The sequence below is a fragment of the Vicia villosa genome, linkage group LG7 (assembly GCF_029867415.1).
Source record: "Vicia villosa cultivar HV-30 ecotype Madison, WI linkage group LG7, Vvil1.0, whole genome shotgun sequence".
NCBI classification, from domain to species: Eukaryota; Viridiplantae; Streptophyta; class Magnoliopsida; order Fabales; family Fabaceae; genus Vicia; species Vicia villosa.
The window spans coordinates 61,175,306-61,195,258 of NC_081186.1; the positions used below are offsets into that span (position 1 = coordinate 61,175,306).

The 19,953-nt window shown below is 31.0% G+C and overlaps 1 protein-coding gene and 2 pseudogenes across 1 annotated transcript; all 3 read right to left on the reverse strand.

Moving 5' to 3' along the window:
- Positions 1–11,023: 11,023 nt before the first annotated feature.
- Positions 11,024–13,702, reverse strand: LOC131619169 (ATP-dependent DNA helicase PIF1-like; annotated as a pseudogene).
- Positions 13,703–14,363: 661 nt separating this feature from the next.
- On the reverse strand, positions 14,364–15,104 carry LOC131619170 (uncharacterized). Its single transcript, XM_058890298.1, has one exon. The coding sequence runs from the start codon at positions 15,102–15,104 to the stop codon at positions 14,364–14,366; it is 741 nt and encodes a 246-aa protein (XP_058746281.1).
- A 212-nt stretch (positions 15,105–15,316) lies between these two features.
- On the reverse strand, positions 15,317–17,838 carry LOC131619171 (uncharacterized; annotated as a pseudogene).
- Between the last annotated feature and the right edge of the window lie 2,115 nt (positions 17,839–19,953).

The window sequence follows — 19,953 nt, forward strand, 5'->3', positions numbered from 1 at the left end:
TGAAAACAACATTGGGTTGTGCATTTTGATGATCGGAGGTGGATTGCTCATCAATTGGAGCTGACAACCCGTGATATGTTTCGTTTATCTCTTCTCCTCTTTGTGTGTTTCCTTTGTGTTGAGTTTGTATGTATATTTACTCCGAACCTATGTATATTTGTTACTCTATTATTGTATAAAGTTTGCTTTACAAATCTTTGTCAGTGTTTCCTTGATCTTTTTGCTTAAATGCTTTGGATTTGTGTTGTTGTAGAAATAAACATTACAAGTCTTGATTAGGATGATATATGTTAGCTTTAGATTCTAGAGATAGGTGTAGGGTCATCCACATAATATCAGAGTCTAATGCCTCTGTGTTGTCGATCGGTTGAGATATCGTCGAAAGAGAAATATAGTTGAACTCTCGTTGGTGTTGCAGAAATGGACATTGATGTGAGAGATATGCGGTGATTCTGACGAATATTGTAAGTTGAGTGCAACAGAGTGATAAGTTTATGTTTGTGACGAGTGAGTGTATTTACATGCCTGATAAGTTATTTCTTTCCAAAGAATATATTCTTTTTATGTTCATATTTAATTTTCTGCTTTTATTTTAACCAATTCAAACCAAACTCATAAACATGAAACTGTCGAACATCAATTCAATGCGCTAGTCCCTGTGGAGAAGATAAATTTCCCAGATAAATATTTCCAAAACTTTTGTTGCTTGCTGCTTTACCGCTTCAACATCGGATTCTGTATTTACACTTGAGTCACCACCATTAACATCCAGAGTAGGGGATGTTTCAACATTCTTCGTAGGAGCATATGTTTCAGCATTATCCATAGGAAAGAATGTTCCAACATCAGCTGTGACATCATCTTCTTTTAGTGAGTCATCAACCATCACATTTATAGACTCCATCATCACCTTTGTTCTTGTGTTGAACACTCTATATGCTCTACTATTGGTAGAGTATCCCAGAAATATTCCCTCATCACTTTTAGGGTCCATTTCCTCCTCTGCTCACGATCATCCAGAATGTAGTATTTACTTCCAAAAACATAGAAATATTTCGCAGTTGGCTTCTTTCCTTTCCATAGTTCATAGAGAGTAACCGAAGTTCCAGATCTAATAGTCACTCTGTTGTTGATATAACATGCAGTGTTCATCGCTTCAGTCCAGAAATAATATGGGAGTTTTAGCATGAAGCATGACCCTTTCACATTCTTGGACAGTCCTTTTTTGCGTTCCACCACCCCATTTTGTTGAGGAGTGATAGGTGATGATAACTCATGACCAATCCCTTCAGCAGAACATAATTCTTAAAATTTGTTGTTCTTAAATTTCTTCCCGTGGTCACTTCTAATTCTGATCACATTGCACCATTTCTCTCTTGGGAGCCTTTGACACAATTCTTTGAAAACTTCAAAGACACGAGACTTCTCTCTGATAAAACTCACCCAGGTGAATCTTGAGAATTCATCAATAACCATATAGGCATATTTATTTCCTCCAAGACTTTTAACCTGCATTAGTCTGATTAAGTCCATGTGAAGTAGCTCAAGAACCTTAGATGTGGTAGTAAGATGTTGAAGATTATTACGGGACATCCTTGTTTGCTTCCCAACTTGACATTCACCATAGATTCTTTCTTCATCAATCTTCAATATGGGAATACCTTTGACAGTTTCACTTGATAAGACCTTTTTCATACCTTTCAAGTGCATGTGGCCAAGCTTTTGTTTCCATAACTTAGCTTCGTCCTCATTTGACATCAAACATGTTGAAAAACATTCAGTTTCTTGAGGACTCCATAAGTAGCATTTATCTTTTGATCTGATTCTCTTCATGATAACGTCACCTTCCTTATTCGTTACAAGGCATTCAATTTTAGTAAAGTTAACTTTGAGACCTTGGTCACATAGTTGACTAATACTTATTAAGTTAACAATTAACCCCTTAACAAGCAAAAAATTGTCAAGACTTGGCTGTCCTTCATGGTCCAGCTTACCCACACCTTTTATTTCACCTTTTGATCCATCGCCAAAAGTGGCATAGCTAGTAGAGCGAGGCTTTATATCTACTAGAAGCTTCTGGATACTGGTAATGTGTTTGGATCACCCACTATCAAAATACCAATCCTCTCTAGTAGAAGCTCTAAGAGAAGTGTGAGCTATAAGGGCAATAACAGTCTTTTTAGGAGTCGACTTCTTCTTTACTTTACCACCAGTTCGTTCCTTTCTGGGTTGTGGAACTATCCTGGGATAGCCATATAACCTGTAACAGAAGGATTTCATATGACCAAACCTTCCACAATAATGACATCTTTGATTCTTACTTCCTGATAATTCTTCTGATGTCTTTGTTGATGTTGAGGCCTTCTCTCCGACATCTTCTGTTTTCCTCCAGCTTGAACAAACTTCACTTCTTCCACTTTATTTTTGGCCTTTCCTAGATGGGTATACCCAATGCCTTGACCATTTCCAGCATTCTTCCCAATTTGAAGAATCTTGTCCAACATCTTAGAACTAATGTTAATCATTCTAACCGACTTAGTCATATTGTCTAGTTTTGAATTGAGCAATATAACTTCACCTTTCAGTTCAGAGTGGTAGATAGGTGCTTCACTTTCTCATTCTAGAGTTGTGCAATATTTATCTTCTGATATTTAACTTGTTGATCCTCTTTCACACTTATAAGGCATAATTCCTTATATGATGTGGAAAGCTCCTTAAACGTGAGCTCTTCACAATGCGATTCTTCATCATAAACTCCAGATAGAGCAGTGACATGCTTGGCCGTTTCAGTGTCTCTTTCAGACTCATCATCTGACCATGACACAACCAGTCCTTTCTTCTTCCTCTTGAGATAAGTAGGACACTGAGCCTTTATGTGTCCACACCCTTCACACTCATGACACTGGACTCTTTTTCCTTGATAAGACAACACTTTAGTTTTGGACTTTTTATCAGCAACTTATTTTTGCTAATGTCAAGAGACTTGTTCTTAACATTTGGTCTCGACTTCCAGTCTATCTTTTTAAACACCTTACTAAATTGTCTACCAAGTAGCACTAGGTATTCAGATAGATTTTCACCTCTATCTTATGAACTTTCAGCATTGGACACAAAGGCTACACTCTTCTTTTTATCATACTTTTCACTAAGTCCAAACTCAAAGGTTTGAAGAGATCCCATAAGATCATCAACCTTCATGTTGTTTATATCTTGGGCTTCCTCAATAGCAGTGATCTTCATGTTAAACCTCTTAGGTAGAGATCTGAATTTTTTTGACCAGCTTGGCATCAAATATCTTCTCTTTTAGTGCACTAGATGCATTGGCAATTTCAAAAATATTCATGTGAAAGTCTTGAGTACTCTCATCTTATTTCATTCTTAAGTTCTCGAACTTAGTGGTAAGAAGTTGAAGTCTTCACATCTTTATCTTAGAGGTTCCTAGATGAGCAGTATTTAAGATTTCCTAAGCATCTTTGGAAACAGTACAACCACTTATCAATCTGAAGATGTTCTTGTCTTCTCCATTGAATAGGGCATTCAATGCTTTGGAGTTTCCTAGAGCGTCTTTATCATCTTCATCATCCCAGTTCTCCTTATCCTTTGTTTGGTCAGTAAAATTATCGTCCTTGTCTTAAATCAAAGGAGGACTTCAATCTTTGACAAATGCTCTCAAGGCCTTTCCGTCCATGGACTTAATAAAGCCACCATACGAGCTTTCCAATAGTCATAGTTGGTTCCATCAAGAATAAATGGTTTATTCACAAATCATCCTTCTTCTTTGTCCATTGTACCAGAAAGTAACTTCCCTGAATCTCATCCAGAGTCAGAGCAGGATGCCTGCTCTAATACCAATTGAAATTCTGGTGTTTAGATCTCAGATGTCCTAAGATATGTCGAGACAAAGATCTCTAAACAACACACAATGACAAGGTATAAAATAGTATAGAAACTTAAAGAACACAAGTAACTGTTGACCCAGTTCATTATATAACAATACCTACTCTGGGGGCTACCAAGCAAGGGATAAGTCCACTATGATTGTATCAGTTTGAAGTATTATGCAAACAACCTTCGGTTTACAGCCTTCTCGCCTAATCACTACCCGTGCTATACTTCTACCTAAGATTTACCTAGGTATGAGGCCCTTCTTAACCCCCCTCAATCACAACCGTGATAATTAATTACAAAAATTTAGAAGACACACTTCCAAGACACGGTCACTCAATGCTTAAAAGCTTATGAATGAACAGAGAACTTACAACTCAATAAAAACACTTAACTCTTATATCAATATGATATTAGAGAGGCTCATAATACAGAAGATTGCATAAACCCTAACACAAACTACAATGTAAGTTCCATGAAAATACTAGGTTTGTTGCTTGCTATTTAAAACAATCTTTTGGACTGGACTTGGGCTTCAAATCGTAGTAGGGCACTCTAGAAAATATTCCACAATCTTTTCCATGAAGATAGGGCTTCAATAATTAGTTTCCTAAATATTCTCCATATTTAGAAATCAATCAAATATCTTGAAAACAGAGACAATCTCTTATCCCTAAATCAAGCGCCACATATGATTGCATAATATTCCAAAATATTCTGCACCTGTAACTAAAACAAACGTCAATAGATCCAGCTGTTACTTAATAGACACGATGTCAAATAGATCCTGCATAGGACATCTTTCTTGGCATGTCTTCTTCATTTGAGGTGAATAGAACATCTTGTTCAACATGTTTCTATAAGTTGGTTTTACAAAACATAATGCCAACCATAAAACAGAGAATTAACAAAGTAAATAAATTATTGGTGTACTCGTCACTTTATTTTATTCTTGTTGCTCATATGGATTTTCAAACATTCTCACGTGCGTCCATTAATTATACTTGAGTTTATTTATTTTGATTGACATCGTTCTTTGTCCCACAGTTAAAATACTTTGGTGTGATTTAATCTTTCAATTTCACAATAATCTATTTATACAAGATATTGTCTATTGTGTATTTTAGATGAGGAATTATAGTATGTATCTTTTGAGTATTTTTTTATGATAATATTACTTTATTGGATCATGTTATAGTTATTGTTAGTGGAAATTAAATATTCAAATATCACAAAATATGTACTTTGCTGTAAAAACACATTCAAATTCTATTATATTCAAATTCTATTATATGAAAAATAACTAAAGCAGTATTTTACGGGTATGGATCTTCTCAATTTTCTAAAAGAAATGGAAAATTTCATTACTACAGTAATGGGGAGAGAGAGAGATGGAGAGGATCTTAACCCGTATTTTACACGTTTAGATTATAAAATCTTAACTTCTATAAAACAGATCAATTACAAGTTTGGATTGTAGAATCTAAACTAATGAGCTTGTTGTGAATCTTGTTGTGAATTACGACAAAATTTAATATCAATTTGTGAGGCAAAGAGTAGTAGCGACCAAAATAAATGGTCTACAATAATAATAATAATTCATACACAGATAATATATCAGAATAAGGCGAGAAAAGGATGAAGGTTTGTTTACCCAGTTTGATCAAACGATCTACTCTGGGGGAGAGAGCAACTCTCCAATTCACTATACTCAAAAAGTTGTTACAAGAGATTACATATGAGTTACAAGAAAATAACATTTGCCTTCACGTTCCCAAGAACAACCCTGAAGGCGCAAAAAAATTAACCCTATTTTTGGCCCAAGTATTTCCAAACCTCTTCAACCTTCAATATATGAATAGCCCAAACCCAAGGTGTAAATAAGTGTTTCCCAATTCCCTTAGATAAATCCAAAGATTTTCTAGAAACCCTTGCCTTTCTAAGGGTTCCCTTGAAAATAGCCAAAACCCTATGCTTTGCCTTTAAACCCTTGCTCTCCCTTGTTGCTGTAAGCTTTAAGATTGTCACACCTACAAGCATATAAGATATACATATTTATAATAGCGAATACCCAACAAACAAAGCCCAAAACAACAATCCAATTATACATGGATTTATGGACCGAACCAAAAGAGCTCGAAACATGCAAAACAACAACCTATCGAAAACGCCTGAAAACCCGAATTCACTATTCACCATACGGACACTACTATTCATCGTACAGACAACACTATTCATTCGTACGGGCGGTAATATTCACTGACCATTTTCCCCATATTTCAATTTTTTAACTTTTTGTCCAACTTTCTAAAACTTCCGATTTTCGCAGTAAATACAATCTCCAAAATATGTTTTCTTTCTCTTCATAAACAAAGGTTTTAAGGCACATTTACAACATAGCTCTTACCTAAACCAAGTCAAATTGATACTTAACCTAGTTTAAGTTTAATGTGGCAAGAAGACTCCCTATTTGTTGAGATAAATATTGTTACATTATCTGGTATGAAGGACTAATTTGAATCATTACAACACAAGAAGGGTGGTCACTATTGAATATTGTTTCCCGTTAATCAACAATGATGGATACATTTGCTTCACCAAAATGCATCTTCAAAGCAAAATGATGCGAGAACTACGTTCTCAATATTTTATTAGTATTGTATCAACATACCGCTCGAGTTGTCCATTAACTTGGCGAAATCTACTCTGCTATATGTGATGAAGTACCTCATGGAGCTTAGATCCCAAGTGAGTATGATCCAACAGCTGTGGGATGATATGCTGTTGAAGAAGAGCTTTAGTATGAAGAAAATCTACTTTGTCTTTATTAATAATGGCCTGCAGGTTTCATGGATGTTCTTGTTCAAAGGCTACATTGCTATACCAAGAGCTTTACACGTGGCTTGGTTTATTTGTCATGGTAGATTGGCTACTAAAGATAGGCTCTACCGTTTCAATTTGATCAATGATACAAAGTGTAGTATGTGTGGTGTAATGGATGAGACCCTCTGCCATTTGTATTTTAATTGTCCTCATACTTTACAGATTTGGCAAAAGGTTTTACATTGGCTGGATTTAGAACATCTCCCTGGTAGCTGGTTGGATGAGTTGCAATGGGTCCTTAAGTTCAACTCAAGAAAATGATGGAAAGCTAGAGTCCTCAAGCTTGCTTTTACTGAAACCTTATATGGTATATGGATGTATAGGAATGGTGTGGTATTTCATAACCATACCAATAGCAATACATATGACAAGATTATTGATTGTATAGTATATAGGGGGTAGGGATGTAGCAAGACTAGGGAGCACATAGCTAGTCTCATGATATAGAATTCTTAGAAGAGTTGGATCTTGTTGATCACCTTGTATTTTGACTGTTTTTTTGAATTAATATATTTTTCCCTTTGATTCAAAAAAAAAGGTTCAAACATGACTCATCATTGAATATTTGATAAAATTGAAGGGTATATGAATGAAGTTGATATATATATATATATATATATATATATATATATATATATATATATATATATATATATATATATATATATATATATATATATATATATATATATATATATATATATATATATATATATATATATATTACAATTTTGAAAGGATTGTGAAAGTGGGGAGTGAGAATTTCACAATAATTTTCCTGTCCAATATTAAAGAAACAAATAAGGACCAATGTTTATTTTTCTTACTCATATGCATAATCGTCTTAAAGTTTTTGAAAATTTTGTGTAAATTAGTTACGATTCAACTATAATAAAATAATTCAAAATTCTAACAAGAATTTTATATAATTCTATTTAAGTGAATTTTACCCGTAATAAATTTTAGAACATGTGCTTCTAATTTGTTGTACCCATTTTCAAAGACAGTTCATTTATGTAGAAGAAAGTGGGATAACTAGAATGTAGGTTGACAAATGTGCCAAATGGCTCAAATGTAAGATAACTAGAATGTAGGTTGGCAAATGTGCCAAATGACTCAAATCAACTCTATTTACTCAAACCCTTAATAGATCAAGACAAACTTTGACCATATTCCATTACAACCAAAGGAGCTCAGTTAAGGTGTTAGAGTTAGAAATTTAAATCCATCTCCATGACCTATTTTTAAATTTAGTTTACCATTTTTATATTGTTTATATTTTATATTTTTTAAAATTAAGTATATTTGTCTGAAAATATTATTTGTGTTTCAAATTTATGTTTGAAATTTTATAAATGTTGAGATATTTAACTCTCAAAAGTGTATTATTTCGTTACATATTTTTTATAATAAAGTATTTTCTTCATATCTTGCAAAATCCAACTTTAATCCAAAAACTTGATTTGATTGAGTAATATATTTAACCAAACTCAACCCATGTTCACTTTCAATATGAAGTAGCTGATTTGATTGGATTGGTCAATTTCATACTTTCTCATAGAATCATATTTGGTTTATAATTCCAACTCAAACTCAGTGAAGAACAACTGTAAATCAATATATAGAAATAAAAGGCTTCTTTTTTTCCCTTTTCTTTTTTTGGCTAGAAAGATAGTACATTACCTTTTGGGATTTGAACTGCTAGCCATTCTCACATAATTTGTAACGTGGATGATGTTTCAATAATGCATGCTTTCAATTTTTTCCCTTTTACATTTGTTTTGTCAAAAGAACAAAGAAATCTAGAAATTAAAAATCAATTAAATTAGGTAATAACACGCGGGGAAGAGTCGGTCTGATGATAAATGCATGAGTTCCGAGAGTTTACTTTTTTTAAAGTTTTAGTTCGAGTTCGGCTAAATACTGATAATTTATAAGATAGTTCATACAAAATTCTGCTCAAATTTTAAATAGATTTATTAAAATTAATAGATCGCAAGAACATATACTCAACTTTCAGATAATGTTTCACAGTTTCATTTTCTATATAAGTAAATTAGATTGAAGCACTATCAACTAGATCTGAATGCCTATGCTATTATTTTCAATTGCTTTGTGATCTAAATGCTGATGTTGTAGCACTATAGAAATCACTATATATTAAGAGACAAGCATGTGAACATAAAGACACCCCCCATTTACTTGGAGCACTAACTTTCCACCTTGTAATGCTACTGATCAAAGCAAAATCAATTGTCCCCTCTATTTAGCTGAATTTCGTCATAGCAATTTTTTTCAATAGGTAATCAATTTTTAGACATTATTATGGAAGACTCTTTATTTGGCTGACTAGGTTCTAAAATGTCTTTATGCTAGTTTGCACAAAAGAGGTAACAATATGTTGTTTAAATCTGGAGGCATTTCCTTATTATTATTATTATTATTATTATTATTATTATTATTATTATTATTATTATTATTATTATTATTATTATTATTATTATTATTATTATTATTATTATTATTATTATTATTATTATTATTATTATTATTATTATTATTATTATTATTATTATTATTATTATTATTATTATTATTATTATTATTATTATTATTATTATTATTATTATTATTATTATTATTATTATTATTATTATTATTATTATTATTATTATTATTATTATTATTATTATTATTATTATTATTATTATTATTATTATTATTATTATTATTATTATTATTATTATTATTATTATTATTATTATTATTATTATTATTATTATTATTATTATTATTATTATTATTATTATTATTATTATTATTATTATTATTATTGTTATTATTATTATTATTGTTATTATTATTGTTATTATTATTATTATTATTATTATTATTATTATTATTATTATTATTATTATTATTGTTATTATTATTATTATTATTATTATTATTATTATTATTATTATTATTATTATTATTATTATTATTATTATTATTATTATTATTATTATTATTATTATTATTATTATTATTATTATTATTATTATTATTATTATTATTATTATTATTATTATTATTATTATTATTATTATTATTATTATTATTATTATTATTATTATTATTATTATTATTATTATTATTATTATTATTATTATTGTTATTATTATTATTATTATTATTATTGTTATTATTATTGTTATTATTATTATTATTATTATTATTATTATTGTTATTATTATTGTTATTATTATTATTGTTATTATTATTATTGTTATTATTATTATTGTTATTATTATTATTGTTATTATTATTATTGTTATTATTATTGTTATTATTATTATTGTTATTATTATTATTGTTATTATTATTATTGTTATTATTATTATTGTTATTATTATTATTGTTATTATTATTATTATTATTATTATTATTATTATTATTATTATTATTATTATTATTATTATTATTATTATTATTATTATTATTATTATTATTATTATTATTATTATTATTATTATTATTATTATTATTATTATTATTATTATTATTATTATTATTATTATTATTATTATTATTATTATTATTATTATTATTATTATTATTATTATTATTATTATTATTATTATTATTATTATTATTATTATTATTATTATTATTATTATTATTATTGTTATTATTATTATTATTATTATTATTATTATTATTGTTATTATTATTATTGTTATTATTATTATTGTTATTATTATTATTGTTATTATTATTATTATTATTATTATTATTATTATTATTATTATTATTATTATTATTATTATTATTATTATTACTAGCGTTCAGACGGGCACTCCCGTGCCCGTCTGCCCGCTTTTTTAATGTGCACAGCAGAGAAAAATAAATGTCTGTACATCTTTTAAAGAGGTATTTATATTGTACGATACATTTAAAAAAATTAATAGTTAGACACAACATAAATGGCTTCGTTTAAAATTGAGTCATCAGCCCTATCTTCTTCCTACATGACCTAAGGATACTAATTCAATAACACATATGTCTCTTCTGAAGTTTGAGTTATACGTCCTGCTAAAAATAATTCATATATAGACACTATTAGTAGAAGTAAACAAATTTAAGATACCATTGAATGTATGATCTCTAAATTTGCTAATAATATTATTACACTTTGAAAATGGGAAACAAACACATGCATTAAATTGTATTCAAAGACCGGTGCATACAATGCACAATTTATCGTATGTAATCAATGACGCTCTTTATGAGGAAGGCCGAACATGAAATCTTTGTGGCAAGAATTATCTTTTTCCCTGCAATTGATTTACACAGTAATGAGTAAAAATGTAAGACTTTCACATTATAATCTTATAGAGAAAAAGATAATGTAGTATTAATAGTTATTAGTGTAATTTAATATATTTTATACCTTAAAAATAGTCGAATCAATTTTTCATACACCCCTTTATCAATGAAGTCTTGAGTTTTAAAAAATTACAAATACATCACGAAATATATGATCAAGAAACAAATACATTTAAAACATGTTACTCGTAAAGTATAATTTGGCTTAGTATAAAATGTATATAATGTAATACCTGAAGAATAGAGATAGATTGTTTTAGTGTAGATTTGGTAGAACATCAACTCTTTTCTATGCTTGAATTACATGGATTCTTGCTAAAAAGAAGTTAAACAATTAACTTAAATAATATACATGGTTTTATATCCAGAGATGAACAAATAAATAAACATTAAATCAATGTCTCCAAAAATATGTTAGGACTAAAAAGTTGTAAATGAATAATATAAATACATCTCTATCCTTTGAGATAATATTTCTCTTTTCACCATTTTTCAAAGTTGTGTTTTATCTGTTATGACGGTGGAGCTCCAACCGAGTAAATCTGCAGACGTTTTACCTATTTTAATAAGGATGATAAAAGTATTAGTAAAATGGTGATGAAAAATGCAACAAATAGTTTTTTCACATTTACTTTGCATAAACATGTAAATACACCTTATTGTCGGGTTTGTCGATGGAAGAAATAGTTTGTTCGTCCTTCCATGTATTCCATTTATCTTCAAAGTGTCCCATCTAAAATTTATTACACAATAATAGTGAGAGGAGCAATGACCCAACTTACATAACATAATGACATTAGAAAAATGTTTCGGTATAACACACTTTTCTGTTGCAGTGAGGTTCAACATTCTTCTGTCTCAACTCCTTACATAATTGGAAAATTTCACTGTATTTTAGCTTGCCTGTATAGTAAATCAAAGGATAATTTTAGAGTTAGTCATTAGCAAAAAATACAAAACATTCAATCATATTTACTGTAACAAATATACGAATTAATGTGTAATGAATTTTTATGTTGTAGTTAGTGAATACCTGCGGATGCGATAACAAAATTTGTTTAAAGACTACATTTTTTGTATATTCACCATCTTCTCCCTGTAATTTTCCCTCCCTGATCAAAACTCTTGTCGTAGTCTGTGAGACACCTCTGGATAAAGCCACATATAGCTGTCCATGACTGAAAACATGTCGTTGAAGATATATTCCAACATTTGGAATGGTTTGTCCTTGTGCTTTATTTATTGTAATTGCAAAACTTAGTGGCACAGGAAACTGCTTTCTACTTAGTACAAAAGGCAACCCATCACTTGTAGACGTTTTTATTTTAATTCTTGGCAAGAAAGCTTGTTTTCATGCGTTGCTTCCTGTCAAGATTTCCACATCCAACATGTTCATAAATAAACCACGACATAATAACCGCGTCCCATTACACAGTCCATATCTAGGATCTAGATTTTGCAACAACATCAATGGTGCACCCTATTTTATCTTTAGAATATGTGGTGGAAAACTACCCTGTGCAATTGAGTTTAAAAATTCTTGCTGGTATAAATTATGAGTATCCCTTTCAACCTCGTCAAACGACAACAACTCACGTTCTTCTCCTGGAAACTGATCGATGATTATATCATTCAATTTTTGAACCTCGTCATTTGTTGGTGTCAAAATAGCTCTCTGTACCATATAAGGGGCATCCCATCCATGTAATTCTAATTCAGGGGAAATATGTTGGATAAGTACTTGTATAGAATGTTCACCCTCCCACGGGATTGCAATTTGTGAAGGTAACCTCACCATGTCATCTAGTTTGGTAGGTTCAACACCATCACCAATGCGAATAAGAAATTCTGCAAACTCTTGGTCATGGATTGACCGCATATTTTGACGCAACCGCAAAATCTTGGTATGAGCCCATAAATGAGACTGAACAATACACGCCGAAATCATTTGTGCCTTAGTACCTTTCTTTACAACAGGAAGAACTTGACGAAAATCTCCCCCCATGATCATAACCTTTCCACCAAATGGAGCATTGTTGCTACAAACATCTTGCAATGATCGATTTAAGGCTTCTAAACAATTTTTGTTTATCATTGGGGCCTTATCCCAAATTATTGCAGCTGCCACTGTAATGAGGTTTGCAAGATCTTTTTGCTTTTGAATACCACAGATGGAACCCGGTTGTATTTCGATAGGTATCTTATATCGAGAGTGTGCAGTCCTACCACCGGGTAACAGTGTTGCAGCTATGCCAGATGATGCAGTTGCCAAGACAATTTCTCCTCTATTTTGTAAAGTTGCCATTAATGTTCGATAAAGGAATGTTTTACCTGTTCCACCTGGGCCATCAACAAAAAATACCCTACTGTATTTTTGATCGATGACATTCATGATGGTTTTGAACGGAATCATCTGGTCATTATTTAATTTAGCAACAGATTCAATATCTTCATTTGGGATATCAACCACTAACTCCTCTTGTATGGCACTTGGGTTTAAATTCTCCTCTATTGCTTCAGGGGATAATGATGGGAGATCATAATCTTCAATTTTTTTTGCCATGTTGGCCTAAGAGTTCATTTAAATCCTTCAACAACATATTAGTCAAGACTAATTCCACACCATTGTTCATTGCTTGATAATCCTCTGTCATATGTGTAAAAAGCTAATTCCAAATACTTCTAACATCAGTAGGTTCACAAAATATTAGAATCGTCACGAACAACCTCCTTAAAGCATATGGCATTTGGAGACCCGCGGCCTCAACCAAACAATCACGAATACTATGATCAGTCTCCAAAAATCCTCGGTCCTCAGCTGACTTTTTAAATGTATTAAATGGAATTCCATTATTTGTAAGAAGATATTCCCAACTGGTTGGACCTCTGACATGAGATAACAATAATCGCAAGTAGAACTTATCCCCCTCCGAAGGTGATACTGTATAGATTCTTCCAATAACTTTTCTCGTTGATCGCATGCGATGCCATTCCTTGCCCCTATTGTTCCAACAGTAGTGCTCTGGTATCTCTATATACAGATAATTCCTTGCCTCCAGATCTTTTTGATTTAGCGCAAAGAATTGTGTGAGCATTATTTTGGAGTTGCGTTCATTATTTAAGACGTCTGCAATTCTTTGATGTTCATAAAAGCACATTTGATGGCGGTCTGGCAAGTGGATATGTAGTCTTTCAACAGAAGGATATAATTGGTAAAGAGTGAATCAAAAAATTCTCCATATTGCCTCGGGAGCACAAATCCATCTCGCATCAACATATTGTTGGACTTCGTCCATGTACGATCCTTTGTGAACCTCCATAGACACACGATCAGGGCCCTTGTACACATATTTGTATAGATACTTGATACTTTTAATACTACTGCAAACCTCTACATTAATGTGACAGTCATATTTTAACAGTAACCAAGGGTTATAAGGAACCACCCATCTATTATCAATAGACCTATCTCTACCTATAGATGTAGGTTCGTTAAACATTCTCCTATACTCTGAATATGAGTCAGTGCCTTGACGTGTTTCATTGCAAAATTGTTTGGGATACCTTTTTTTACATTGGCCATCTTTCATACATGGAGATCTTCGATTGAGTACGTTGCAAGGTCCGTGGATCATATGTTTTACAACTGCTTCATGCAACTGTGGTTCACACTGTAATTTAGGTATTTCAGCTCTAACCATACTATCGTAATCTTTCGGGTCACGCAACTTGTCGTTACTTTTCAAGACCAACAACATATGCACATGCGGAAATCCTAGTTTTTGAAATTCAGTGACATACATGTAACTTTTAACCTTTCCTAAGACTCCTCTATTAATGACATCATCCTTTAGTTGCTCGAATTTAGAACGAAATATTCTCGTTAGTAAATCTGGGTGATCTTGTGGGGTTTGAAAAGGTAGAAGTTCTGATGTTATCTCACACCAAGAAGGATTGCACGTCATGGTCAAAAAAATATCAGGTTTACCGCTATTAAGAACAATAGCCATGCCATCTTCGTAACGTTGTGTTATGTCTCGACGACCTCCAATAATGATGATGGTAATATTGTTCTTTTTCCAATATTTTCTATGATGGTTAGTGTAATGCGTTAGATTTAGGATATATGATTGGTTGTGATTAAACAAAAAAAGAATTATTAATCTATGGCTAAATACTAATGCGTTTCTGCATTAGTTTCACCATCATGCAAAGCATCTTGTAAACCTTGGTACACTTCAGCACGTATATTTGACTGGTGTTCTCGAATCCACCTTAACCTCCCTGATTCAATTTTGACATAATTGTTTACGACATATTATTGTAATAGTCGACCCGCATTTAACAACATTGATTGATTAATTGGACGAATCTACGGTGGATTAAAAAACATGTCGATAGTAAACCATATGTTTTTCAAATTATATTTACGCTATTCTAATATGTACTAAAAAATAACTTAAATGTACCTGAAGCATGTAGCTGTAATACGCTCGACATGACACTCTTCGCCATGACAATTTGTCGTGTTAACATCCCAACCATGCGTCCCAAATGGAAACAATATAGGATACTGCAAGGGATCATAATATCCTTTTGTTTCTTGTACTTTCTTTAGGTTGCCATCATGGCGAATGACATTAATATCCCTTCCATATGCCATAGATTCAGTATCACATCCAACAATAATTGCAGCGACTTGTTCCGCAGATAGAAGATTATATTGAGGGTGATTACTTGGACGCTCTTTGAGTATGAGGCTACAATCACTGATATTTGGAAGTAATGACAGTTGTTTGAACCTAATTACAAAAGGATTATACTGATAGAGCAATTGTTGTAGTTTTTGAACCACAGTCTGGTGTAGTTGTGGCTTTTCCCGCATTCTATAATGTAGCTCGTTATCTGTGTCATAGATGTATAACTGTAGGAAGCGCGGTATGTCACCCTCATTTAGATAGAAACCTCCGATGTTATGGTAAAAAGCTCCTTGAGCACGAAATGTATATATACCACAACCAGAAGGAAGAATTTTTTCATCGACGTGAACACCAATCGAAGTGAAAGAGAAGACATTGTTGTAACTTCGAATATGCTGCCTAAAATGTTTTCCTTCTGCTGAACCATCCGAAAATAGTTCTTGCAATTCTGTAGGAGCATCAACCCTTGGAAATGATACCTTCCCACTAAAACAACATGTGTCACGTGATTCGTGGTGAAACAGTCTTGCGTTGCAACGTCTACAGGTAGTTGGATTAGGCAACCTAGATTTTGCCATCATCATGTTATTTTTGAAATTTCGAGCAATATTGTATCTTGCTCGAAAAGGATATCGCGAGCCTGCATGTAGGAGTTTGATATTGATTACTGAACATTATCTAAAATCTAAAATACAAATAAGAACTCATCGCATCACATGGTGCATTTATAATTTTCTATAACTATATATTAAGTGTATACGTAGATTCTATGGTTGGCCTATTTTCTTTTCATTGTTACCTCTATAAAACATCAATACGTGGTACATGTAGGCAGTTAACATATGTTGCGTGCATGTATGATGTATGCTATGTATAGTTAAACCCGTTTTGTTAACTTTCATATTGTAGTTTGTATTTCAGTTTACAAACACACCAACCAAAACAAAAAAGATGTAGAGTGCAACTTCATTTTGCAATCGAAACAGTAAAGGTGAAAAAAAATTATTGAGAGGGACGTAGAGCGAAAAATTATAATAAATAATTAGAAAAGGAGGGATTTATGGGATCTATGAATTTGAGAAAAAATGGGTTATTTACATAAGATGGAGATGATTTCCAAAACCCCTGATGTGAGAGAGGTAAGTTGTTTATCTTGAAAATTATGGTATGTCACATTTGAAAATTAATAGTTTTTGTGGTGTAATTTTTAGTTGGGGTTAAATTTGATTATGATTAATATAGTTTTTATTTTGCTCAAAAACATGTCGTGATTCTACATGTAGGAGGTTGATATTAATTTCTGAATATTATCTTAAATCTAAAATCTAAAATACAAATAAAAACTTAACGCATGGTGCATAAATTATAAGATTTAACAATGTATAATTTACAATTTCATACATTTTCGATATAAGCTACATTTTTTTAGGGAGAAAGTTGATGAACATACCTTGAGAATGACGTGATGATGCATTATTATCTCTACCTTCCATATCAACATCTGATATTACTACATCCTCCAAAGATTCATTAACATGCATATCATCTGATACAAAAATAATAGTTATGCTCATATATAAATAAATATATATATATATATAGTTATCGTATACTTAAAACAATAACCTTTATACCTGTACCAGATTGGTTGTTGTTGATAGTTTGATTGGGTGATACAAAAGTACGACCTGCGAGGTTAACTACATACATTAAACGTCAAATTAATAATATTACACAATGTATGATATAATTTCTATATTGATCACCACTAACCAAGTGCGACGTCATTAACATGTGTAATTCTACTTGGGCCGGCTTCATGGTCATGAGTTCCTTGAAAGTGTGAACTTGGAAAAGTCATATTTGTCAAATTTTGAAATGGAACTCTCGACGGAGTGTTAACAGTGCATAATGTTTGAGTTTGTTTCTGCTGCTCTTGTCGCCGCCTATAACTTTCTCGTCGTCTCGATAAATGCTCTTCTCGTTGCGCGTTGTCCATATTTTGTTTTCGTTTGCGTTCATTCTCTGCTCTTCGTGTCCTTTGATGTTGACTTGGAATTTGGCGGGTATTACTTTTCGTTGTGATGATATAACTGTCAAACGTTCATAAGTAATTCAAAAGTAAAATGATTATACATATAGAATGATTCAAAAGTAAATTGATTAGTCTTTTAAAAAAAACCGCGTTATTCGCAGTATAAATTAGTATTATTAAAAATATTTATTGACAAATCATAATTTAATGATAATCAATCATAAAGTATACATATTAATTATTCAACAAAAAAATCAAAAGGCCATATGTCAATGCTGTATAATAGGACACATGCTTACAACCATAGGGAGTGTATAAATTTGTACCTATAAAGTGTATCATATGCTCATTAAAAATCATCCTAGGAGTTCCATGATAATCCCTCCTGTTGTTATTTTTATTGTGTAATCCACCAATGAAAATATAGGCCAGTCCAAAAAGAGTTACCCTTAAAACACAGCAGAATCTTTAACCAATAAAATAATAAAATTTGGTGCCACATTACTTTTTAATTTATTTTATTTTAAAATAAATTAAAACTTTAAAATAATTTGTTTTAAAATAATTGATACCCAACTTAAAATAAACTGAAAAATTTAAGAAAAATATTTGAGACAACACGTTAATGGTGTCATGGCCACTTCAATAACTGACAGATTTGAATTATTCACACTTCTAATATCTATGTTTATCTTTACTTCTAAAATAAAAAAAAAATAAAGGTTAAAATAAATTTGTGCAAGACAATCCATTTTTATGTTCATCGTCAGTGTCACTTATAGTCATATATATGTTACCATCTCATGTACAAAGGCCAAATAGTAGTATTAGCATAAGAAAAACATAAATTTATTTACATTTTTCACAAACACTGACTGATAGATTGAGAGAATGGATCAATAATTTCAATATTATTTCATATTACAAAATCTACAATTCAATCTCATTCAAGAAAAATGGTAAACAAAGAATCAAATTTAAAACCCTACCTTAAAATCAGAAAATGTATTCACAAACTCTTTTGTTGGTGTTGGTTATGTTGTGTCATCAATCATGCTTACGGCTGTGTCACAAATAACCACAACGGACTCAGTTCCTCAATTTTTCTTTATCCCATACACTCCACCCTGGTACAGAGTAGTTACTTTATTCATTTTGATGACCATTGACTGTGTAAACTTTTAGAAAGAAAGCACAATTCAAAATCGTTGCATAAGTGTATCACTTTCTCAATATTACAATTACAACTATTATACAGAAATTGACAGAATAAGAAGGGCAGTTATTAAGTGTAGGTGTTTTTTTTGGAATAATTGTAGTACGTGCATCTTAGAAGCTAATGTTGGCACTTTAAGATTCAAGCAGTTAACAAAGTTAGAAGCAGTTAAAACTTAAAATTTATAAGGGTAAAGTTGGAAAAAAAAATAGGCCAGCCCAAAAGGGGGTATCCCCTCTATATATAGTTATAGATATATATTTATAGAATAGATTATTATTATTATTATTATTATTATTATTATTATTATTATTATTATTAGTATTATTATTATTATTATTATTATTATTAGTAGTAGTAGTATTATTTTTATTATTATTAGTATTATTATTATTATTAGTATTATTATTAGTATTATTATTATTAGTATTATTATTATTATTAGTATTATTAGTAGTAGTATTATTATTATTAGTATTATTATTATTATTATTATTATTATTATTTTAATATCATACCAATATGCGTCTAGAATCATATCAGTAAAATATTAATATTCGATACTGAGTACATACAAAAGTCGGAAATAATGGCATAAACTGTATACATTTCAAAATCATATCGAAGATGAATACAATAAGTATGTCTACAAAATAAAACTACACAGCGGAAGAAAAGATCAAGCACAGTCTTCACGTCATCGACCACGATATTCTCGAACCAAATACCTAGCGAAACTTCAATCTTGCATAGTACCTGATATTAATAAGATGAATGGGATGAGATTACTAAATCTCAGTGAGTTCCCCTATCTTATTGGTCCACTCGGCTCTGCAAGGTCTTGTAATAACATTGTTAATGAG